The sequence below is a fragment of the Cheilinus undulatus genome, linkage group 15 (genome assembly GCF_018320785.1).
Source record: "Cheilinus undulatus linkage group 15, ASM1832078v1, whole genome shotgun sequence".
NCBI lineage: Eukaryota > Metazoa > Chordata > Actinopteri > Labriformes > Labridae > Cheilinus > Cheilinus undulatus.
Window position 1 is genome coordinate 42697561 of NC_054879.1, and position 26911 is coordinate 42724471.

At 40.4% G+C, this 26911-nt stretch overlaps 1 protein-coding gene across 1 annotated transcript in view; it reads left to right on the forward strand.

Annotated features, from left to right (window-relative positions):
• The window catches only part of LOC121522506 (obg-like ATPase 1), an 80596-nt gene that overhangs the window by 27307 nt on the left and 26378 nt on the right, over window positions 1-26911 (forward strand). Inside the window, exons 5-7 of the mRNA XM_041806991.1 lie at window positions 8654-8829; window positions 14869-14949; window positions 15311-15408. Coding sequence (XP_041662925.1) covers window positions 8654-8829; window positions 14869-14949; window positions 15311-15408 — 355 coding nt within the window. The remainder of the gene's footprint in view (window positions 1-8653; window positions 8830-14868; window positions 14950-15310; window positions 15409-26911) is intronic.

Consider the following 26911-nt stretch of genomic DNA (forward strand, 5'->3'; position numbering starts at 1 on the left):
TAGATTACATAGGAACTGCATACACATGACGTTCTGATATTCATACTATGGAACACTGTGATTTCACTGTGATCTATTTGGAAAGATGGGATCATGTAGAAAACATGAGTGTATCCCTGAAGGGCTCAAACCTTCCATTTTCTGGTGTCAAACTGCTTTTTTAGCAGCAAATGCATTTGCCATAATTGACATATGCAAAGAAACAAGGCTGAATATGCCACAAACTCTGTTACAGAAGCAGAGAACTACAAATTGCAGTCAATTTCATGTATCCCCTAAAATGAATGTCAAGAAGATATTTCTTGAATGAACATAAATACCCTTGTGTGCATTGCCAGTGTTTTTTTATGCTGGAAAGACATCCATAATGTGCTTTTCCTGACAGACTCATAAAATAGCTTTTACTGCTCTGAATACCAGGAGAATTGCGGCACTGAGTTTGCATGAACATTTTAAAAGGAGGCGCGAGGAATGCAAGTTCTTTAGATGTGTTCATACCCCCCGTTCTTGCATGTGAAAACCTGCACAGGAAGTTAAAAGTCAATGAATACTGTAATTTAGCTGAATTATGTTGACCACATATCCTCCCAGGTAGCTACATCATAGGAAGCAGCTCAATCAGTATTGATCTCGACTTGACTCAGATGACTGCCTTGTCTGTGCGCCTGACAGAGAAGTAATGATAGAAGATAGCGGCTGCTCGTTGGATGTTTTCAGGTGTTATACTTGTACAGACTGGAAATGGACTGCTAATTTTTTTGTCTTTAATGTTGAAGCCTGAATTTTGCTTTTTAAGTCCACGAAAATGTCTTTGTTTTTATTTGCTTTTGTTTATTTCTGTCTTGTTCACTTTTAAATGTCATTGCTTTATATTCTCAGCTGATGTAAGTCCGTAATTTTCCAGGGATTAGCCTGATCCCTCATCAGACTATTGACCAGCACTCACCCTCTGCAGACTAATCCTTTTGTTCTGCTAATAAAGGAGCACCTGCTAATAGTGTCTTCAAAACATGCACTTTTTGAAATGAAGCAGTTAAATTAAAGTTGTAAGACAGACCTGACTCGTGCATCAGGGCCTTTCCAACCTCTGTCTTCTTTTCTTTTTTTCTAATTTTACTGTCTTGCATGTGGCTTTGTGTGGCGCCGCAGCTTCACAAGAGCTGTCTTCACAGAGCCAGTTGTTAAAGGACTAATTGTGAAGATTGCCCCCTCAGATCTCTCTCTCTCTCACCTCATGCATTTGTTCTCTCTAAGCCTTGAATGGGACGGCGGTAAAATAGATGTGAATGTTAAATTAGGCGAAATTAATTAAAGCAAATTACTCTGGAATATGTGGCAGTCAGAAAAGAGTGTCAGCTGATGACTAAATAGTGAGTGATCAGCTGCTCCTGCACTCTAAAAGCAGCCCAGAAATTTTCAATTTATCACCCTTTTACTCAGGATTTATAACATTTGTGAGCAGTGATTATTTATTTTTCAAAGTAGGGAATATAATGTGAAAAATCTATCCTTATTTTAGGTGTTTTAAGCAATGCAGTTCCTCAAATTGTGATTTATTCCAGTCATTAGAGGTTTATTTGCCATCTGAAGCTGTTCAAACCACTCCAATTCTAATAAATATGTACCAAATTGAACAACAGAGTTGCATTTTCTATTTGCAACATCAAAACTGGACATCATAATTGGTCATAATGTATGTATATTCTTGCAGCTAACAAAATGATTACATTGCATTATATTTCCTGAGTTCATGCAGACACAATAGCAAATTTTCATTCCAATCAGTGCTGAACATGGAGCTGGTAAATTGGAGCAGCAAAACAATAATTCCACTGATTAGCCCCTTTCTGTGTGGCGTAAGTGAACTGTTTATACTGTGGAGTACCTCTGCAAGAGGAGAGGAACCAAAACAGCCTGATTAGGCAAAGAGTAATTGGATAAGTTCATTTCAGCATGAGGACAACGCACAGGATGACAGCTTGCACAAAAGTCTGCAGCTTCTGTTGACTTGCATGAGTAATAAGGACACTGGTGCAGGATTTCTGGTTTGTTTGTCACGTTGTTGTAGAGCATTAATGTTTAGATGTGATGGATGAGAGATGCTGGATTGTAACAGCTCTGTAGTTGAGTCATGGAAAATCAGGCACTTGTGGAAGAAGAAGGTAGGATATTCTGTATGAATGATTAGAGGGATTTCATGTTGGTTCAGGTATAATCTAATCTCTCCAACAGTTTAAGGACAAACTGGGTCTTATAAATGAAAAGATTTCTCTGTTAAAGCTTCACTTTGATTCTTAGTTTAGCACCAACTGCCAACTGAACAACCAAATGCTAACACCAAGATTGCATGCTAGCAAACAGGCCATGTTAGCTTTCATCATAAACTTTCTAAGCATGCTAACATGTTAGCTATGAAAGGTATTCTTGAGTGTCCACGACTACAAAAATAGTAGGCTACCAAGCCATGAGATTAACAATAGTAACACAGCTGCAATTGTCCATTAGAGCTGTGCTACAAGTTTGAGGCTTAAAGGCCAATACAACAGTTGTGTTCCAGTTGGTTATCACAAAAAGCTAGCATTAGCATTCAACTACTTGCTGCTAATACAGTACTGCAGTAATGAGTCCTTATACCTGAAAGCGGGTTAGCATTTAGCATTTTGTGTTCCACATCTCAAAGTCTCAAAGTCACACAAGCTTAAGAGGTTTTAACATTTTTTCCTTTGACATAATTTTTCTCGGAAGTGCCCCTCTTGTGAAGTTTAAAACTTTTCCGCATCTGAGAAAAGAGCCCTGCTAGCAAGTTGCTAACTTGGATTGGGGAGTTCAAAGAACTAGCTGGCAACTGTACGTGCTAAATGCCAATATCTTTACGATAAAGAGCTAATAATATAGTGATATTAAAATGCTAATATTTGACAGGCCATGTTAGCTTTCTTTGTAATCTTTCCTAAGCATGCTAACATGTTCAAATGTATTATTCGGTGACCATTACTACAACAAACATGGCTTCCAAGCCATGAGATCAACTATATTAACATAGCAGCAATTTTCCTTTTGTTATGCTACAGGTTCAGTTCGATGGATGAAATAAGGTCTTTGGTAAACAAACTAAAGTGGTTTTACGTTTTTTTTCTTTCAATTCGAAATATGTTTGAAAGCGCCCCTCCTGTGAAGTTTGAAGCTTTTCCACATCTTAGAAAGTAGCGCTGCTAGCAAGTGGCTAACTTGGACTATGTTATGCTGTTTAAATGCTAACATTAAACTGCTGTGCTCCAGGTTCTTATCATAAAAGTGTGGACTCAGACAAATGGTTTTAATTTTAAAAACATATTTGATGATCCATTAGCTTAAGTCTGACAACAGCTAGCGGCTAGCATTAGTGTCCAGCCACTTCCCTCTTATCTGGTGTAAAGAGTCCTGATAACCCTAAATGTGTTAGCATTTTAGCACCTCCAGTTCCAAACTTTGCAGTAGTAAGAGGAAAGCCATTGAGGAGGTGAAAGTGTTAGCTTAAATGTGTAAGCTTAGTAGTGGGGATGTTGACTGACTTAATTTCTTTATGACCAAACATTAGCTTTTTACTTTATGAATTATGAATTCGGGTTGGCCTGCTAAAGCATGTCATCCGTTCAGCACTATATACTGTATTACATGTGTGGGAGTGTTTAACAGTTAAGTGGGAATAGCATGAATTCCTTGCTGATATGAAGTTATCTTGGAATTTTCTACCTAGCTGAAGTATTATAGTCAGGGAGTGAAAAACGCTACTATTAGCTGTTTTCTATAGCTATGCATGGGTAATTAGCTGTTAAATATGCTGCCGAAGCTTGACTAAACAGCATCTTTTCATTTCCCTTTACCCCCATAACAAGTAAATTCAGGTTAGTTTCTCAAGATCTCAACTTATTTATAAACTTACAGTATCTATCACTATTATTATTTACTATGAGATAACAATGCTAGTTTTCCTGACATGATAAGCTAATTTCACCTCTCTTTTTGACATCTTAAGTAAATAATTAACAATGAATAAGTTAGAATACCATGAAAACGTCCGGAAATGACTCACAACTATGTAGAGTAAAATAACATGAATGAATGCATGTATCTGCCCGGTTTTCATTTTAAATTTTCTGTTTGTTTTCTCATCATCTGAGAACTTTATGATGAAAATGACTGTCAGATAGCCTAACATTAGCTTCCTCTCTGAACAGCACATTGTTTTGCATGTGAATGTGGGGAATGTTGTTCAATCATTTTCCTATAAATCAAAAATGTAAACATGACAATGATGCTGAAGGGTGGCGATTCATGACAGTAATCCTCTGGGATCCATAGATGTCTTTGCAAGAATTCATGGAAATCAAGCCAACAGTCATCTTTGCCTCTCTAAACAGATGAGATCTTTGCAGTGACCTATATAGGACTATCTGAATCATCCTTGTGCATGCTATTTCCCATCATGACTATCCATACATCCAGGAATCATCAATATTTTCTGTATGTATCATTGTTTGAACTTGTTGAGAGATAATGTGTCACCTTCATGACGAGTTTGAGGATCACCTGGTGACGTAATTATCTCACAGGGCCTCACCTGTCAGCATACCTTCTTGGCTCAGGCGTCAGCACATGAATGTGGACCGTTGATAGCGTTAAGTGACTCACCGTGCACATTCCAAACATGTCCCTCAACGCAGCGATACTTACAGTTATCATTCACTTGACATCTACTTCCCTGTTGAATGACATGGCATTCCCATTAAGCCTCAGTGTGAAACTTCAGTCACCGCTATTGATTGATTTACAGACGTGTGTCGCCATATTCCCAATCCACTCATGCAGTATATACTAGCGTTCAGTAATAAGGTAATATATGAGTTATTCATACTTCACTTGAGTATTTTCTGTCATGCTTTGTATTTGTCTTGAACTGATCAGATTGATTTTTATAATCTTTTTAAAATATAAAACATGCTAAGATTATGAAATTTAATATAAATACTCTTATCAATTGCAACATAATATTAGAATAGTCCAATCTCCAAGGCTGAAATACTTCTACACACCTGTATCAGTAGTAATACATCAAGCTCCTCCTAGTCAGGAACTGAAAGAGAAATGTAAGAAAGAGATATATGATAGGCATATCATAAGATAGTTCAATAAAATAAAGTTAATAAACAAACTGCTGACTCAAGGATTGTGGAGTGCAATTTGACAAAATCCAGATCACTGATCTAGACTTTGCTGATGATTCTGTGATCCTTGCTGAGACCGTAGATGTCCTCGTGGAGGCTCTTAACTTCCTGAGTTAGGAGGCTGAAACGTTGGGAATGCACATCTCCTGGGCAAAAGCAAAGATCCGGGCATTTGGGGATGCCTTAGATGCTGGCATTGAATCTGTGTCTGTGAATGGAGAGAGCATGGGCGATGTAGAGCAGTTCAGCTACCTTGGCAGCGTAATCCATAAACCCACTGACAGAAAGGCTGAGATTAAACGCAGACTTGGACTCTCACATGAGATGTTCGCTGAGACAGTGTGGCGCTCCCGGTATCTGAGCATGAAGACGAATGTCAGAGTCTTTCAGTCCTTGGTCCAAGGTGAGTTGCAAGGTGGCCAGAGGCACTGGGGTGACTCCTTAGTGACTACTTCTCTTTGCCGCATCATTGGGTATCATTGGCAAGACTGTTGACGAAGGCGGGGATTAGAAGGGTCAGCTGACTGATACGGGAATGGCAGCTGAGTTTTTACAGGCACCTGTCACACTGTCCCGGGCCCCGGGTCCCCGGGACCTGGTGGTCTGGTCCAGACACTAGCAGACACTATTATCCAAAGCGACTTACATCTGTGATAAGTGTTCCTGGCCTTGCCCAAGGGCCCATACTGGTCTTGGATTTGAACCCCGAATTTCCCAAGCTAAAGTCGGCCATGTAAACCATTGAGCTATCCAGCCGGCAGATAAGATACCTAACGTTGCTACTTAAGCCAATGTAGCTAAGTACACTTTAGCAAGGTGAGCTTGAGCAAACATAGCAAAAGCTAATGTAGCTCTGTAAGCGATGTACATAACATTGCTAGTTAGCTTATGTTAGCTTCGTAGCTTTGTCAGTGTACAGATAGCCATGACCTTTAGCTTTAGCTACATTAGCTATGTAGCTCTGTTAGCTATGTAGCTTGTGCAGCTAATGGAGCTATTTAAGCTACATTTGCTGCATTAGAATGTTTTCATAGAGGATGAGCTGTTTTCCTATAGGCAGACTGTCTACTCAGCTGTTTTAAACGTTTTATAATCAGGCTTTGCAGGTCAGGTTTTTAACTTGATGTTAAGGTAACCTGACCTTATCCTAACCTAAACCAAAGTTGACAGTCACTCTGCCAGACAGTTAATCCGAGACACCATATATCTCAGAAAGGAAGTGCCGTAATTTGATGGCAAAGGTATTACCATTTTTTTATTTTACTTTACTCTTAACTTAAACAAAGTCTGACAGTTACAAGTTAAGAAACATTTCATGAATAAGACAGAGAAAAAGGTCAAAAGTCTAATTCTGGATTAAATTAGGTTTAGATCTATTTTTGAAGTAGTTACTCAGACAGTTACTGGCTTTAGCTTCAATCACAAGTAAGGTTTTGTAAAGTGAGCTTTAGAAAGCTTACCTACGGTTAACGTAGCTAAGCTGATAACATAGCTACATAGCTTACATCGCTGCTTTGTGAGTTTAGCTTTCACTAGGTTAGCTACATTAGCCATGTAGCCACATTGGCTACATAGCTCTGTTGGCTATAGCTGAGTAAGATTTAGTAATATGGCCTTTAGAGTAAAGTTAGCTATGCAGATAACATAGATGTGTAGCTTACTTAGCTTACATAGCTGCTTTGTGAGTTTAACTTTAGCTAGGTAAGCTACATTAGCTATGTAGCTACATTGGCTACATAGCTCTATTAGTTATAGCTAAGTTAGCTTTTGCAAACATAGCTTAGGGTAAGTTTGCTACACGGATAACATAGATATGTAGCTTTTGTAGCTTACATATCTGCTTTGTGAGTTTATCTTTAGCTAGGTAGGCTACATTAGCTATGTAGCTACCTTGGCTACATAGCGCCATTAGCTATAGCTAAGTTAGCTTTAGCAAACATAGCTTAAGGTGATTTAGCTATGCAGATAACAAATACATAGCTTACATAGCTAACTTAGCTTACATAGCTGCTTTGTTAGCTTAGCTTTAGCTACATAGCCACGCGATGTAAGTAGTTTATGCAGCTAGTGGAGCTGTGTGAGCTACGGTGGCTGTGTTGGAATGTTTTCACTGAGGACAAGCTTTTTTCCTGTAAGTAGACTGTTTCCTCGGCTTTATTAAACATTGTAAAAGGTTTTGCAGGTCAGGTTTTTACTTGTAACTTTCGGTATCCCAACCCTAACTGAATGTTTAATCTGATTTAGAAAAAAATAAATAACTTGTGTGTATTTCCGTTCTGAGATATGTAACGTCTCAGATGAATGGTTGTGAGAGTGGCTGCCATGAACGGACTGCCGTCAGACTTTATTGACAGTTTAATCTGATTTTATTTTGACAGTTTTAGCGTACATCCGCTCTGACAGGTGCGGTGCCTCACCTCTACGGTTTGCAGCCAGACCCCTCTCTAAACTTCCCCCACACTCCTTGTAAATGGTAGAGATGTTTTCCTTACATTGCATGTGCACGGATAAAGAGGGCGGGGGTTCTGATGGAGCACTGAAGGCAGGAGGGGTTATTTACTTCCTCCTGAGTCACACACTTCACCTTTCAGCATTTGAATACCTGCTCTGACGCTGAGGGGCTCTCATCTTCCTTTTTATTTACAAAAGTACTCATAAAAAAACTTATTGTATGGGCTTTAAATTAAAATCTACTGCGGCAAGTTGCCAATATTAAAGGCTGCCACTCGTATGTGACAGATGAACACTCGTGTCCACCCCTTCCCTCCCCCTAACTCCCTCCCTCCCTCCTCTCTCTCGCCCCTGAGCTCTGCTGGAGAATCAGGAGTCCTTAAGGCTTCTGGCTAAATGCTCTGCTTCAGAGCCTCATTACCTAATCACCAGCACAACCACGGCTAAGACGCGCATGATTAGGGGGAGGGCTGTCATCTATCGTGTTCTAATGTTGACATTTTTCTCTTAAATCTACTCAGTTTTGTTTATTCCTCATTTTTTTAACTAATAGTTTTAAGACAGAGAGGTACAAAAATGCATGACCAGACACTCCCCGCTTTGTGCAGATTGACAAGACAGGCCTGTTTAGTTGCACTTAAAGCCAATTTAAGTACAACTTACTTTGACACAGTGAGCTGGTTTTTTACAGTTCTGACACTTGGAAACTATAAAAGAAAGATTAAATGTATTCCTGAGTATTTTATTGTATTTGTTATGACTTTCCTGTGACTCCCACTGTGCTTTCTAATGTGGATGTTTATTTTCTTCATATTCTCTGCAAAAAAAGTAAATGATTTTTGGGGCCAAATGTAATCACTGTTTCATTTTCGATCCAGGAAGTCAATGCCATTGATTCAGCATCTCTCATTCTTTTGATAATACTTCATGTTCATGTGTTTAGGTTGTTTGAAATAAAACCTAATACTGATTTTCTCTCTGTGTTTGTGTCGCTGCAGGTGCTTTTGAGGATGAGGATATCATCCATGTAGAGGGGACGGTGGACCCGGTTAGGGACATGGAGATCATCCACGAGGAGCTGAGGCTGAAGGACGAGGAGATGATCGGCCCTCTTATTGACAAGCTAGAGAAGACGGCCATTAGAGGCGGTGACAAGAAACTCAAACCAGAATACGTGAGTCAATGTCCCAGCAGGCCCTTTGCTCCCCTCACAGCATGGCACAAATAATAACCCTCCCACACACATGGCCAAGGAGAAAAAAAAATGTATGTTTTTTTTAATCTCCCTCTGTTAGGCCTCACCCCTCCCCCCCTGCCTGATTTTTTTTTTTCTTTTCTGAGATTGAAAGTGATCAGGGGTCAGGGGTTTTCTGCTGTAGAAATCATTAATAGAGAGTTACTTATTCAGCTGCTGACCCTGGGTCGCAGCACTGGGCTAATGAAAGTGTTTCCACACAGCTCTTTTCATCTAAAGTAATACTCAAATCATGGCACAGCTCTTGCTCATGCTCATACACCTACAGCCGCTCAAGGAAATTGTATAAGGCCATGCAGCGGGTGACACATATGCCTATAGTGCGCTATGAATACCATAAATGTTTAGAGAATTCTCTCACCAAGGATTCCTCGGGCCAAACACGGGGTAAGATGAGAAAAAAAATGTCAGATCACAACGTATATGGATGCACATGCGCTGAGGTGGCCATATTGTTAAGGTAATGAGGCCGAGCAGCAAACATTAGCAATGATTTGGTTGTAAATGTCTCATGATGCCCTTCCATCACCGGAGCAGGATGCACACGAGGGGATCTGGCCTTTCACTCAGAGCCGCATGCCCAATTTCAGGCCCAGACGTGCGGCGGCTCTGACCACTCATTACACTAACGAGAGGGGCTTTTTCACCTGCTGCACAGGCCCTGTGTTTGGTTGGTTCCCCTCAGACTTAATCCCCCCCTCCACTCTCTCCTCCCCTTACAGCCAACAGCACTTCCCCACACCCCTGTAAGCCCCACAGACAGGAGCCATTCAGGCTAGGCAGGTGGCCGCTTACGCACATAATTGCTAACAATTTTAGGCAATGAATAAAAATGATACATTACTTGTCAAAGGTTGTGCACACGTCGGCAAAGTGAAATCTATAGAAGACCTCTTTAGACGGCAAAGAATGGTGCTTATCAAAGGCTGCAGCGAGCTTTTAGATGGGAGGGATTGTGTGATTGTCTCAGAGGCTGAGCCAGGCCGTTTGACATGCTCAGCTGTGCACTGACACATCTATGTTTATGACAGCATTTATATGCACAACATATGTCCCAAGCCAACATTTAGAAATATATGCAATTTAAAGGAAAGCACAGCTTGTGGTTTCTTTTGATGGAGCAAATGAAAATAAATTATTTTAAAGGTTTTTCTTTGCACTGAGGAACTGTAAAGACTTTAGACATAAGATCTAATTTTCTGTTGAGGCTCCAGAGATTTCCTGCTTTAAATTTCTTAGATGTAGGAGAATGTTCCCCGTTGGTGTTAAAATGAGTCGGCCTCTTATTTTATCTTTTAAAAATAATTGATAACCACATATCTACCTGACAAGAGTTAAAACCACACACTAATTGTGACATGTTTCTAAAAGTTTTTTAAAAACTTTTTATATACATCAAATCTAAATCATAATCGATCTGTTACTGAGGGTGCAATAAGACAAAAATAAATCAGTGAAGTTTAAAGACATTACATGACTCCAGTGTAAAATCTGCTTCTTGTGAGTGTGCACATACCATGCATTTATGATTCATGTGGAATCATTTTAGCTTTTCTGCTTGAACATTGTCTGTAACTTCACTTGGGTCGAGTCCAGAAGAAAATAAAGTCACTTATATTATCTTATTAAGCCAACCAGGCCCATGAAGTTAAGATGTGTGCAGCCCCTGTCAAATGAACTAAAAACTTAATTATGCTAAAACTAACTCAAGTAAAATTAAAACATAGCTAAAATCTAAATAGTTAGTCTTTTACACAAACATGCTGAGTCACAACTTCTTGTCTTAGCACTGTGATTTATGTTTGCATTAGCTGGTAATGTGCTAAAAACCATTCTCCTTTCTCAGTTAAGCCTTAATTCCTTGAGTTCTTTTAAAAAGCATTCTCTGAAATGTAAATACCAATCATGGTGCACAAGTTCTGCAAGCAGACAAGCAGGGGCAAATGCACAATTTTCTAATGGAGGGGCTAAGCCCCTGTCCCTGGCCACCCAAGCTTTGGGAGGGTAAAACAGCCTGGTTTTATTAGTCAAGGCTTCAAACAATATTATTTTTGGTCTCAAGTTGTTTTCAAATATTAATTAAAAAGGTCAAATGAAACAGTGACCTTGCCTATGTAAGAGAGACAACAGGAAGTTAAGCGAAGGGAATACTTCAAAACGAGGTGAAAAATCTTAGACCTGTATGAATGATTCTGGTCCTGGCACTCAAGATGGCTTTAGAAAATTTAGTCTTTAATTAATAGGGCTGGAAACTGGAAATACACTGATGGGCTTGATGGGGTTCTCAAAATGTTCAGCCTGTGACCCCCAAAATAAAGATGCCAGAGACCGGGGACCCCCACTGCCCATGAAGATGGTTGAAGCAACACAACCGTGCACATTCAAGAATGATTTTATGCAGACTTACATTTAACACACTTTTTTAAACATTACTTTAATTTCAGCATCAGTTTCACCGAATGACCATGTTTTATTTTACATTTTACTAATTCTATGCATATATTTTTGGGTAAAATGGGTAAAATATACAGTTCTGTATCATTTAAAAACAACCCTTTGTTTTTTGAAGGCATCTGGGATTGTAAATACAAATCATGGTACACAAGTTCTGCAAGCAGACAAGCAGGAGCGAATGCATAATTTTCTAATGGGGGGGCTAAGCCCCTGTCCCTGGCCACCCAAGCTTTGGAAGTGTAAAATAGCCAGATTTTATTGGTCAAGGCTTCAAACAATATTATTTTTGGTTTCAAGTCGTTTTCAAATAATAAAAAAATAAAATGAAACTGTGACCTTACCTCTGTAAGAGAGACAACAAGAAGTTAAGGGAAGGTAATACTACAAAAAGAGGTGAAAATTTTAGACATGTATGGATGATTCTGGTCCAGCACTCAAGATGGTTTTAGAAAATTTAATCTTTAATTAATAGGGTTGGAAATGGCATTATCAAAATTTTCAGCCAGTGACCCCCAAAATAAAGATGCCAGAGACCGGGGACCCTGACTGCCCATGAAGGTGGTTGAAGCAACACAACCGTGCACATTCAAGAAAGGTCTTATGCAGACTTACATTTTTGAGATTTTTTTTAAACATTACTTTAAGTTCAGCATCAGTTTCACCGAATGACCATGTTTTATTTTACATTTTACTAATTCTATGCATATATTTTTGGGTAAAATAGGTAAAATATGCAATTTTATGTAATTTAAACATAATTCTTAATTTTTTTTTGTTGTCTTATGACTTTTAATGGGGTCAAAGGCCTTTATATTTTTCAAACCATCCTTCATATCTGGATCATTTAAACCAGTGTTTTTGGCCTGAATTTTCCTCCATTCTTTTTTTTTTTCAACTAAATAGTATATAAATATTTTCTTAAAATTATATTATGTTTACTTTCTCTGGCTCTTGGGTCTATATTCAGACAGCTATCCATTTTACACACAAGACAAAAAATAGTTGAAAATTAAACAAAACAAAACTAAACATTTTCACAATACAAACACTAGTGTTGGCATTCTTGTATAATCCCAATTAATGAAGGTCCATAATTAGTGCATTTACATTTGTAATTGCATTTAACTACATGCTTTATTGACCCTTCCAGTGCTCCTTAGTTAAGCCACTGCACAGACAGCTCAGTGGAAAAAGTCCAGATTCACCTGCACCTTGTGATATCAAGCATTTACCTTTTTACTGAATCTGTTACTTTTCTAAGTTTCTTTTCCTGTGGTTAAGTGCCATTATCCTGGATCTACCTTAAGGTCCTTATTTTCTTATGTTCCGTTATCTTTTCTTATATATCTTTATATATTTATCCATTTAAAACAGGCTTTTTATTTATACATGGGCAGGGTGCACTTCACTGACTCCATGATCTTGGACTTCTGCATCTTAAATGTAAGAAGGGGACAAATGATAATAAACTACTTTATAAATTCAGGAAATTAACGCTAGTTTTTATAGGCCAACTGATAAATATTATAGTCCATTTTTGCCAAGTTTGTTCTGCTAAATGCTACGAGGCTAAATACTGCACACTGTACCTTTAACTACAGAAACTGAGAGGTTAAAAGCAATAAAAAAATGTCATTTTTTGACAGCCTTTATAAAAGTGAAACTAAAATAACTAAGCAGTGTTGGAATTGATTAAAACCAAACTGAAATAAAAAGCAAATAAAGTAAAATCCCAAAGGTAGTTAACTGGAACATCAAATAAATAAATAAATAAATAAATAAAAGAATAAATTGAATCGTTGTTATGCAAAATTCTCCATATGTCTGCTTAATTCATGTTAGGATCTGGAGTTGAAGCAAATTTGCATTTTTGCATGTGGAAACACATAATAAAATTTGGGGATGTAAGTACCTTTTCAAAACACTGCACTTAAACTACAACATTTCTCTATCATGCTATTCTGAAAAAGAACCGATGTATGTGAAGGTTTACTAAACTGGAGGACTAAAAACTTTATGTGCAGTCAGCACTGACAGATAAAGAGATTCTGCTTAAGAATATTGGATTTTGTTCAAATAGATCAAAGGGAAATGTAATTAAATGACATATAATGGTGGAAATGTAACTGTCAGATTAAAAAGAATCACTTAGCATGTGATTGTTGATTTGAATCTTCATTTATATGCACGCAGCAGTGCAGGGCTCATATATATGCATTGTTAGAGAGATTTAAATCCATTTTGCCGGTGCTGTGTTTACAAGAACAATGTTTCATTGCCTTTGTCCGTATGAATCCTCAAAATCCCTATCCTCACAAAACAATAATAAGAAGCCAGCCCACCAGCAGCGCTTCATGGTGGCAGGCATATGTGTTTGACCCCTGTGGGACCTATATGTCTTTTATTAACACCTGCCTGTTAGAGGAGCGCTGCACGGCGGCGGCGAGCTGATGAGGGAAACCTGGAGCGGGTTCAGCCTGTGTCACTGGCCGTTTGCTGTTTCCATTTCACAGATGATTAATCTCTCTGTGAAGACTTGGGACGGCGCGGGCGGAGTGTATGCAGCTCTTCCTGCGCTCTCTCCCGCTGGCTGCACTCTGGCTGCCTGACTAAAAGGCCTTTAGAATTCCTGTGGAGAGAGATGTGCAGAGAGTGAATGCAGCTGGCTGGGGGTCAGTGTGTGGAGCTTTTTCTGCCATTGTGTAATTGAGGCTCGGGCAGGATTTTTTTCCTCAGTTCTTTCAAAAGGGAGTATGATTGTGAAGTGCTGCAAGGGTTTGGGGAGGGAAAAAGGGAGGTAGGGGGAGTGTTGCAAGGGGGTGGGGGAGTTTTTATATGAAGGGGGAGGTCAAGTTGACAGGAACAAAAAGAATGTGTTCCGCTAATTTCTGCGGGGCTGGATCAACAATAATAGGCTCAATTTCTTTATTACAAATTTTATAACTACCTCCCTCCCATTTTCCCACCCTTTTCCGCTTCCAGATCCTGTCAAGACCCTGGCGAGCCTGTGGTCTCAACCCACAAGTACCTCGGAGATGAATGTGGCATAGTGGGCTGTAAATGCTCAATATTTTCTCCAGAAGAAACAGCGAATAATTAGTTCTGTACCTCACTGGTGCATATTCTGTATTTCGCCAAGAGCCTGAGGAAGGAGCAATCATTTACACCTAAACTTCCAATTAGTCCCCAGCTCTTTGCAATCTTATCTCCCCTCTCTCTATGCTTTTCATTAAACAGTCCTGATGGAATATTGATGTTAAAACTCCAAGCGAGACGCCCCAGAAGGCATTTTGTCATGATTTAAAGGAGGGAAAAGGGGGTCTTGTGCGTGCCATCTCTGTCAAAGGCAGGCCTCTCCTGCTTAAATGCGAGCACAGCCATTGTTCATTTTGGCATCAGGATGCCATGCATTTAGGAAATAATTACCCCATACCCTGCTGGGTTTATATTCTTTTTCATCTCCTTTAATGGCTTCTTGTTCATTCTCTTTTAACCCCTAAACAGGACGTTATGTGCAAAATCAAGAGCTGGGTAGTGGATGAAAAGAAGCACGTCCGCTACTATCACGATTGGAACGACAAGGAGGTAAGCGTTTGATGTCACAGTCACATTTATTAATGTCGCTAATCTTTTCATCTGACCTGAAAGTACAACTGCTGTTTCTTCCTCTTTTTTGTTTTTTCTCCCACGTCTTTTGTGCAAATCACTTGTTAATATTATGCGCAGTCTTTTGTTGGTCGTATTTTGACATCACTTTTGTACAAGCTAATGACATCTGGCCGCGCTGATCTTGATTTCGAGGCTTTATAGTCGCCCCCCACAGAGCCTATACACCAGGCCCCTAATTTGATTTGGCTTCACTTATCTCTGCTTGTGCTGTCCTCAAAGGCTACTTTAGAAAAAAAGTTTGCACCCTCAGAACTTGCCTTTTCTGTCTCCGCTGCAGATCGAAGTGTTGAACAAATACTTGTTTTTGACATCCAAACCGATGATTTACCTCGTTAACCTCTCGGAGAAAGACTACATCAGGAGAAAGAACAAATGGTGAGTGCTTTGAGGAAAGGCGAGAGCTCCCTTCTACTTATTCATTAAGTGTGTGCGTGCGTCTGCGTGGAAGAAATGTGTGTCAGCCTCGCTGTGGCCTCCTGCTGACAGACGCAGACATATCTCTGCAAGAGGATCTGCCTGGAGGTGGCACTAACTTTACTCCGACACATCCAGCTCTGCAGAGAAAGCCCCCCTATTCTGCTCTTCATTAAGCTCTATGAACACATGGTCCCAATTTTTTCATCAGAATTTGTTGTTACCTTAATATCAAAGAAAATGAAAGCTTTTTTATGACAAAAGACCCAAACATGTACATACAAAGAAAAACATGTAATTAATATCATCTGGAGGGGGTCTATAAATCACAGCGTAACACTCTTATGTCTCAAAGTGCTTTGTTCCAAATATTTGGTTTTGTCTTCACATGTTGTTGCTCAAGTAGCTTTTACAAGCATCGCTTCACAACCATGAAATTCCCACAGATCATAATGACAGCTGAGGTTTCCTTGATATACAGTTAGCTAGGGGAAAATGGCATTTGCAAGTTTATTTGTGCTCCACACAGGGGCTTTTATTTTTTATTTTGCAGGTGCAGCACTTTTCATAATGTAAGCTCACTAAAGGATGACCTTTAATGCACTAAATCAACTTCGTCTTTCAGCTCCACAATCCTCTGTTTCTGCCGCAGATACTTTTTATAGTAATGTTGTCATGTGGCCACAGTGAGAGCACATCTCAAAGGCTGGTGTTAGACATCCATTATATCTGAAAGGGCTACTTTTCCACACTACAGCCCCGTTTTGTCAATAACACCAACTTGTGGATTGTTATCGCACTTTTCCAATTGCCCTCTAGGCTTGCGGTGTCACTCCTTGCAAAATTTGTTTTCGTGCTTTACTTGGCAGCATTGTATTACAACGGGAAGTTGTTTACCTACGACTGTTTGTTAAAAATGTTCCTGACACGAAAGTATGACTGTCAAGACGGGAGAGGGAGGGAAGCGAGCTCGTAAATCAAATGATTCATGGCATGTGGAACGTCCGTCATCAGTAGGAAGAAAGGCTTTTTTTTTTCATGTTGCGTGTGTGTGTGAGGGTTTTTCTTACTGTGTGAAATGCAATAAATCTCCCAGAGTTTTAAACAGTAGTGCTCAGGTGTCCCGAGGGCTCCGAGGTGAACAATGCCGATATCAAAGTGTTGATGTTTGACAAGTGATGAGTCACTTCCCTTGTCCAGAGAGGAGCTCACACCTGTATGGAGATGATTACAGGTAGATCTAGCTGGCCCTAATTGTACAATAAATGCTGCTCTCAGCCCTAATGGCAGCTAGTCTGCAGCAGAGACGCCAGACTGCCATTTGGCTGTCGCCATGCCCCCGTGTTTTTCCACCAGCACAGTTGAGATGATGATACGGTTAAGGACTATTCAAAGCAAACAGCTAGACAAATTGCAATCTCAGCTCTAATGTGAGGAGGAAAAAGAAGGCGAATCCCTGAATGAGGCAAATAAGCCAATCTTATCTGTGTCCCTCTGGACACCCATTCAGGCTATTTCTCAGCTTCAGATACCTGTGCTTCTTTCAAAATTATTTTTAGTGCCACTCAAACCTTATGCAAACTTTTTTTCTGCAAGCATGCTCCTGAAAATGAGTTAAATGTATGCATTTTTACAAAAGATGCTGCCCCACAATGAGGATTTAAGTAGACTTTTTGAGCATCCAAAACAGTCCATTGTTAACTGATCTCATCCTGTTTGGAGTATGGGAACCACATACCAAGCTGCCCTTGTTTAGACAAGAATACACAGTATTAGCTTCAGCGAGCCATCATTAATGCAAGGATCATACGAGGAGCAAGGCCTCCTTTCATCCCCAGGTTCTCTGCTGGAGACAGTACATCATTTACTGTTGAGAGGAGCACATGGCTTCAATCCTATACCGTGTATGTGTATGAGAATGCGTCCATGTGCATGTTTGAAGTCTGTTTCAGAGGCGACTCCACGCTCATTTGGATGCTGGCGTAATTGCGGTGTGGAGATCAAAGGCTCGCCGGCCGAGTGATGTTCCAGAGGAGACTTTACCACACAGCCCCTCTCCTCTGTGCAGAGGGGGCCGCCTGCTGCTTGCCGCTCCCCTCTCCCCTCTAACCATGCACTGCCCCCTGCACATCCCCGCTCGTAAAAAATGATTAAGGCCGCATTTGTCATGTGTTTATGACTGAGAGGCATTGCGTGATAGGGAATGGCATCTACAAGAGTCTATCAAGAGGCTTTCTCCTCTTTCTTCCCTGGCGTCAGTGAGCTGCCTGGACGACTGTTTCTCTGCACCGCATACCGTAGTTTGTGTGTTAGAGAGGGTCATTAGAGCACTGTTGATGATGTGCTGGCTGCAGCCTGCCCAGTGGTAGTGTGTTTTCACTTGTCAGTTAACTCATTGTTTATTTTACAAGCTCACCCTTGCCATCTTTATCAATCTTTACTGCTTTTAATAAATCACATATTTATTCAAGCCTCCACAGACGAGTAAGAAAAGTCCCATTTCCTGACAGACTTGAGAATACTCCACATGCACTCTTGTGTTTTTCTTTCTCGTCATGTCTTTTTCCTGCTTTTTTTCCTCTTTTGGACAATGTGCATTAAAGTAAATTGGTGCCTCTTAAGTAGATGAGGTGACCTTTAAGGAAACCAGCAAGCGTGACCTGTCTGTGAGTGCCTCTGCAGTGTGGGTTTTCCTGGTGAGTGTAAGAACTGCAGGGTACCGTCGCATAGAGCTTTTATTAACTGTGTGTGTCTGTCTGCCTCTATGCAAGTGTGTGTATGTCTGTGCAGAAGTCCAGGCATGTGTGCATCTCTCTTAGATGTTCTTATTATTTTAATACTTCTTCTTTGGGCTTAATTTTCAATGTGTCTTACATTAGGTATCTCTGTCTACTTTATGTTGTGAAACCACAACTGAAAAAGTCCCATACCACAGCTGCTCTTCCACTCAACCTTTTTAATCATCTTTGTCTCCTGTCACAAAGCCATAAATTGATCTTTTATAAAAGCACCCCCCCCCCCCGCCCATATTTGTCTGGCATGGTGTAATTCAGAACATCGTGTGCCATGCTTGTGCTCTCCTCAACCATTTGTGATGATGTTGAAAAGACAGCTTGTATTAGAGCCTCCGTACTTTAGAGTTCAGAATGTCTGTTGCTGGTTTGATCTCAGCAGAAGGCCTTGTTCCAGCCTTGTTAAGGCTCCTGTGAGTTGGTGTCCATTTTTGCACACCCAGGTGAACAAATCTGTCTCTTTCTGTACATGTGTAAGTCAGACAGATAACTTTCTGTGGACAATGTTTCCACATCTTGGCAAAGGTTTCAGCAGAGTGCAGTTAATGGTTCCGTGTCAATGTTATTGTCAATGATGCCATTACTGTTATACTTATCTCTGTAGAGTCCTTTTTAAGCCTGGTTTGAATTGAACCCTTACCCTCTTAATACTTCATAACAGTGGTTCTCAGCTGGTCTCTCATCAGGACCACCATCAGGCCCAACCACGGCGATGACAGAGCCCCTGAAAGATCCAGTAAAAAGGCAATTCCCAGATGTCATCCACTAATATCATACATGTACACTGGATAAGCAGCTAGTACTAGCCTCCTGGACATGGAGTTATGTTCAGTGGGCCCATCAACAACCTAAATATTACAAAAATAAAAGCTCATACATTTTAGAGGGGGGTTACATTCAGGTTGCACAGAATTAGCCGGCTAAACAGTTGAAGTGTGATCCCTTGGTAGACTGCACCAAAAATCGAGCGTATAGCATCAGGGCCATTTCTAGCTTTGTGGGGGCCCTATGCAAAATGCTGTTTTGGGGCCCCTATTTTGCCAACTACGATGGAGAGATTCTAACCCAGTAGATTATACATGAATATGCTAATGATGCATGCATACATGATATCCATGATAACTTCTCATATTAAAATTAAACATCTTAAGTTGAGCCACTCAAGGAAAATAACAAGGAAAACAAAAATTCTCTCTGAGTATATAAAACACATATCAAGTGTTTTTAAAAAATGTTTATTTTAAAAGCAAGAACACAACTGATGTCACTCACTAACTAGCATTCATCTGACTGTGGCTGAGGACAAATAAACTATTTTTGTGACCAAAATTGAAAGAACGAGAAAACGGACCATTTCATTTTTTTAATAACAAAAGAACGGAATAATAAGAGTTTCTTTTGAGTCTGGTTTCAAACAGGAAACAGATCTGCCAGAAAATACACCGACCCCAGTCATTCCCATCCTACCTGTCGGTGAACCTCACTTATTGTGTGACAGTGGAGTTCAACAATTTTGACTTAATTTAGCCTCAAAAGCACTTATAACAGCTTGTCATTGTGGCCTGTTTTATTCTGATATCCTACTTTTATTTTAAAGCATATACAGTAAGGGATAAAGCCAGGTTATCTTAATCCACCTCAGATGAGGCTGAACATTCAGCTTTGGGGCCCCCTATTGGCTTGTGGGGCCTTGTGCATTTGCGTAGTCCATGTATAGCAAGAAACGGCCCTGTATAGCATTAGTTCAGACAGGCCATGGAGTCAAGTGCCACCATCACTGATCATCACCTGACGGCCTGCTGATTTACTCTACGCACACTATTGGCTAATTTCTCTTATCTGGATACACTCTGCTGTTCTCTCTGCAAGCTGCTCTTGTGACCCTCCTCCACCCCAGCTCCTCCTTAATCAATGCCATTCTGTTATCACTAGCTGCGTTTCCATTACAGCTTTTATTTATTAAATAAAAGAGATATTTCTTAAATTTCAACTAAGTACAATTGCACTCTGAAAGTGTTTCCATTGAAGGGAGTTTTGGGAATGAGCCTCACAATTCCCATAAAATCTCATCTCACGAGACTCTGCTGCAAGGACACTAAAAGCCTGCTGTGTGTTGGTACGGTTATGATCACATCTAAAGTGGTTGCATTGACAATTTTGAACAAAAGACGAAGGCAACGGATGATAGTTCAGAGGAAAAGTCTGTATGTTTGGCCAAAGTCACGTATAAGGGTATAAGTATGATGTTAAGAAAAGCCTCGTCTCCTCTTCAGTCCACATTGATTAAACTGGTCATGTGACACTGTACATTATGTCCTGTGACGTGTAAATGCGGAAGAAGTGTTTCCATTGCACCTTTGGAAATACTTCTATATCAAAATGTCTGAAGAACCTCATGAGAGCATAAAAAATCTTTAACAATATTTGGGAGGTTTTTTGAAATGCAGGTGTTTCCATTACCAGTTTGAGATTTTGCGCGTTTCTAATGATAATGAAAACTACTGATGCCCGCTCTGCTTTGGGTTTTTCTTTTGCTGCCTCTCTCCCTGCTTCCCATATCAGCGTAGGGAGAGCAGGAACATATGCTCTTCCTGTAGGCTTGTGGAAAATAACAGCATAAGTGTGAATTAATATCTGCTAATAAAGAAATATGTAGAGTTGCAAATCATGTCTTGTTTTTTTTTTAAGTGGTCCTGACTAAACTACCAGTGGGTTAAGATAATTATAAACATTTTGTTGTCAGGTCAGCCCCAATATCCCAGACAAATGCTCCATCCAAGCAGTGGTAGCCACCCTACACTATAGCTATTTGAGTCAGTGCAGCTTTAATACTTTCAAAATGAAGTCTTTGTAAAATTATGCTGCTTTCTTGGCTTTACAGGAGAGATCATCACACGTGACACAACTCAACCAATACAAAATCCTTTGCTCAGATCAGGTCTGTGAGTGAACATGGAAACATAGAGGAGCAGGGCAGACAGAGTCAGTGACAGTAGAGACAGTTTTCTCATAGAAGGAGACAGAAAGAAGGATATTTTCTTCAAAAATTGTTTTATGTTTATTCCCCCCAAGCTATGTGCAGTTTAGACCAGTATGTCTCTTGTGTTTCATAACTGTCGCAGTTATGTCAAACATAAGAACATTACAAAACACCTGTCTTTGGACAATAACCCTGACTCACATCTGATCTAAGGACCTGGACAATAAACTATTTAAAAGCCTGATATTATCGATCGATCAGAATCCTCCCACAGTCATTCACTGACCAGCATAAAAATCTTTTAACTGTGACACTTTGAGCTTAGATATGAAATGTTTACAAGATGAGTTGAAGATAATTAGTAGAGATGCCGGAAAAAAATCGATTCATGTAAGGATTGAAAAATATATAAATTTCTATGATACTGAATTGATATTTTGCAAGTGTTTTCTTCCATGCTCTCTCAGACACAGATGCTGCTGTTAGCATTAGCAGCACTAGCTCACACCTGTTTACAATGCTGTGTCTGTGGCAAAGTCAGGTGTCTTATGTCAAGGATGGAGCAAAGAGGCAGATGCAGAGCTTAAATACAGTACTGTGCAGAAGTTTTAGGCATGTTTGGGCTGAAATTTGAGACTTAAGTAAGGTGTGTAACAGCGAGTACGCTCACCTCAGGTCATGCTGTGGATGTCTTTGTACATTACCAAGGGCATGGGAAAATAATCTGATGAAAACAAAACAAAAACCACAGCTTTTGGGAGGAGTTATGGGTAGATGTGGTGCTTAAACATAGCCTTGGGTACTGTTACGGCGGGTAGGAGGGTTGCCACAAGGGTTCCTGGTTGTCGTGTGTTTGTTCTAAGCACCTGAAAACTGTTGGTGGTTGCTGAGCGTATTACCAGGGGTGCAAAGGCCCGGACAAAAGCAATGCTGTTTAGCTCGACCTTGGCTGCTGAGCGACACACGTACATGTCAAATGTGTCTACACTGACACTGGCTGCCCTCCCTTCTCTCTTCAGCCCGAGGTTGTGGAACATCAGGACCTGTGAAGAACCGCTAGCGCTCTACATGCCTAAAACTTCTGAGTTAAAGGTCAGCACACCACCCTTTACTATCCCCTGCAACAGGCAGGAAGTAACTAACTTAGTGGATAACTTCACTCATGGTGCAGAAGGGTTAAACATCAAAACAACAATAATTCACCAGAAACATGAGTAAATGAATCCCAACAGTGGTCACTGAACAACAGGTAACATCTAAAACAAATCTAAACACTCTGCTCAAGGGCATGATGGGAAAACTCAGCCCCTCAGATTTGTAAAGGCTTTCTGCAGAGCTTAGATCAATTGACTCGACAGAGCTGGACTAAACCTGTCAAATATCTGCAACACTGAAGACTATTTACTCAAGCTGGAGTTAAAATTACACTTTGAGAGTTAAATCAGCTCTGAAATATTTAACTCTTCAGTTTTTATTGTGTTCTGATACTTCCTGCAATTTTGCTAATAAAGGCCCCGGTCTTTATTTGAGGATTTTTTTGTATATCTTTGCATACTAGTAGAGCTGCCTTACAACGCAGACCTTTGCCACATTTTTTCCAAACACATATATGCGACCTCATAAAACATCTCCACGACCCACTTTTGGGCCCTGACCCACTTGCTGAGAACCACTGATTTAGAGCTTGGTGATGCAGCTAGACAGAGACAGAACAGAAATGGGCTTTTCATAATATTGTCTGACCCAACAAAATCAGTATGATGGTAAATATCTGCTATGATTTGTGCAGTAATCATGAGATGACATGTTTGGTGCAGATATGAAATAAAACACCAACGGAGGCAGAGTGGCAGGTCGTTTCTGTGTTTGATTCTCTGGTTGGCCTGTAGGAGGAGCTTTGACAATTAAAGTAAAGGGAGCAGCATGCTGGTTGTCTGCTAAAGGATTTTGCACCTTTTTTTCCCCAAAGCTTCTGCATTAGGCTGTATGATAGCAACATAAAAAAGTCCTTTGTCTCTGTTTTGACACTGAGATGTATTTTGTTACACTCATTTTTGGTATTGAAGAGCCCAGTATAAAGTAAAGCATGCGTTTACTTTTCGTGTGGTCCCAGCCAGACATTTCTGAGTATCAATCAAGATTTCGAGACAGAAGAAACACTCAGATGGGGTGTGATGGGGAGACTTTTATGATTCACTGAAAGCCACTCCATGAAAGCAGTCACTGCAGCCCACTTCAGCTATACTCCAGACCATAATTCCCATAAACACAACTGAAACTTTATTGAGTGCAAAACCACCGGCTCCATCCAAGTTTTTTAGGAACTACTATCTGGGGAGTGAGAGTTCACTTTTCAAAGCCGTGAGGGAGATATACGAGCGCCCGCTCCTTTTTTTCCTTTTGTGCACAGACGTCCACTCTCTCCTCATGCGGCGGCATCCCGAGAAACACTTTCCCATGGTAAGATGTGTACCCTTCTGCCCACAGCTTGTCCTAATGGATGCCTTCAGCGAGCTTTCAATGAGAGAAAACAACAGGCGAGGCTGTATAGTTAAAGCTGAAACAGATGGTGCTAATAAAGTCCTGTCGTTCCAGTTAGCCACGTTATTGACTGTCCCAAGTCCAGGTAATGAAAGGACGCTGTTGACATGTCACATGTCACCCCGTTGTCTTTGTTGTGTCCTGGTGCTGAAGCCCCGGCGCTGTTGTTGTCCTAATGAGACAGACAGACCCTAAACTTCAGACTTTTTTCTGCCCTTGTTTGTTCTTTAATGGCCTCTGCGAGAAACCAGTTTGCTCTCCAAAATCCAACACAGATTGTCACTTTTCCCACATTTATAAGGCTCAAACTGAAGGATGCTAATGCTAAGTGAGTCTCCTGCAGTTCAACATTTATGTAGACATCTCCAGCTGAACAACATGCACGCTGGGAATTGTTCTCTTCTGAAGCCTGTATTGTACAACTAAAACAAGAAATGTCTGCAGGTTTCAAGTCAGTCTAATGATACATTTCAATGGATTTTGCTTTTTTGAGAAGGTTTTTTTCTAATCTTTGTGATAAGGTTAAAACCAAACATGCACTGCAGTGAGCAGCCGCAGCCTTGGAGGCTCTAATGAGACAAATAAATGACTTTAGCGTCGCCACATACAGCTCCCAAACGCTTATTAACTGGATTATTGTGGAACTCTTACGAACAAGGGGGAGAAAAATAAAGACACTGGATGGGAAGGGGGCATGATTGGCTGATGTTACATATGTCCTTGATTACCTTTCTCTGCTTTTATTCTAATAAGTGGCATTCTTTGTACTCCCTGGGACAGCTAGACAGTCTGACACACGATGAGAATAAATATTGCATGTGGTAGACATTAAGCTGTCATCCCGGGAGGAAAAAAAAAGGGAGAGATGGAGAAATCCGTGTGGTGTTCTTCGGCGCTACACTTTGCCTGCTCTTGTCACAATTGTCACATCTTGATGACTCCCCCCGCTCCGCCACGGCCCCCCTTATTTTCTCTCGCCCAGTCAACCTCTGTGAATGACAGCATGGATACCCCATATAGAGAATTATTTTGGGTGATGCAGAATGTACTCATAGGTTACTTGAATATCCTTTTTCCCCCTCCCCCTCCCCTCATAAAATAGGCCTAGCTCTGATGATGCTTTGTTAGGTTTTATCATGTGAAACTCGAAAGATCTGTCTGTAAAATTTTAATAGGTGTCATTATAAAAAAAACTTTCTTTAAAAAAAAAAAAAAGCTTGCTACCAGCACACCCTCGAGGTTTGTTTGAGGTATATGATGTGAGATGATGCTCTTAATTAAAGCTGCTCCCATTGTGCCTGCACTGGGTTCTGTTTCCACCAGCCACTGATTGCTTTGAAGGCTGAAAGAAGTTAACAATATTGGAGATAGTGTGTGTCCGCGTACGTATGTGTCAGATCTCCTTCCTTCTCAGAGGCAGGCTGGATGTGTAATGCCTTTCCATCCGGCCATGGCCACAGGGAGCACAGAGCGTCTGCACTCTTGTTGCTCAGGAGCTCACCACTGGGAGGATGAAAAGGTTCCCACAGAGCCCCCGACTTTTCAGCCTCAAAAGCCACCATGAGCTCATACCTCTCATTTCTGGCTCCCTTCACAGAGGTTGGACAGGGAGAGAGAGGAGGGGGTTAGTGTGTACGCTGTGTGCAGCAGCATCCTAACACCCTAGGATGCTTGTCACTCAGAGGGATGTTATGCACAGTTTAGCTACAGTTATAGCTTGATAAGGCTGGTTAATTGGACTAATGTCCCACAAAACCAGGAGAATCAATTTATTGACAGAAGAGGGTCCGCCTCCATAGATAGATAGATAGATAGATAGATTTGAGTTATTAAGAATGTGCAATAAGTAAAGCAAGGTACAAAAACTAAAGACTGGGACTGTTAACATTAAAACGTTAATGCTTGTGATTAATCAGATGTTTATGTGCCTGGGGCTGAAGAGGTCAGAGGGTCAGACACAGCCAGCAGTGATGAGTGAGGAGACAGACCCAGGTCTGCTTAATGGCAGTTTTCTTTTTAAAAAGCTGGTGAATATAGGTTAAGATAAAACAAAAATTGTGGGTACATGCTGCAGTGATGAACTGTCTTTACACCGAAGCATAACGAGTCTTAAGTACAAAGTGCATCTTTGCTAATGTTAGCAAAGATGCTAACAACAACACAGGATCAAGCCATGGTCATACCACTCTCTTCAGCTGTTCAGGACAGTTTTCTTCTTCAGCTGCTCAGATAAATGCTGAAAAGTGCTCCAAAACTTTGAGCCAGTCCTGTTTGTTAACAATATTAATCCAGTGTAAAAATCTGCGTTGGAGGGGCCAAAACTGAATTTAATTAGCGAACTTTACAAGCTGAAGAAATATGATGCGTTCAGGTAAACTCAGTAAATTAGACTGTATTCTATATGTTATGATGTGTTCAAACGTCACATAAAAATGGGAAAAATTTAGTTTTTAATAAGAAACTTCAATAAATGCAGTGTGAATATGTGTTTATATTTTCTTCTATATTTTTGTTTTCTTTTGTCTTCAAATCAGAAGCAGGATAAAGGAGGAGCTGGGGTGGAGGAAGAGGCTTGCAGTGGGAGCAGCTAAGCGTAGCTAGGCTAGGGCAGCTTATATATGGCAGCATGAGTGGGATTAACCAATAGTATGCTTCGAGTGATCAGCTGATCTCAATTACATGACAGTGCCCTTTGGCCTACCTGAACTAACACTCGATTTTTAGGTGAAAAACCACAAAATATGTCTCAAGCTAACTAGTGAGCTAATATAGATTAAAAAACCAACAGATTTAGTAATGCAGGTGCTTTAGTGTAGCAAACACTTGAACTGAAGCTTTTTTTACACTAACTGCTCACAACCAAGGCCGCACATAAGGGGGGACAAAGAGGAGAGCTCTCCGGGGCCCAGACTAATGGGGGGCCATGGAGGTCGGCAAAATCATGGTTCATTTAAAAGTTAAGCAGAAATTACCTTTTTTTTACCGGAATAATAACCACTCTTATCAAAGTCATAATTAATTTTGTATTTATTCATGCTCTAGTATTTGGCCTTTTTTAAAATGTAAACCCCCTTTTTTAAAACAGAATCAAAATGGGTTTAAAGTGGCAAATTAGGTATAAGTGGCTAAAAAACTGGCTTAACAAATAATG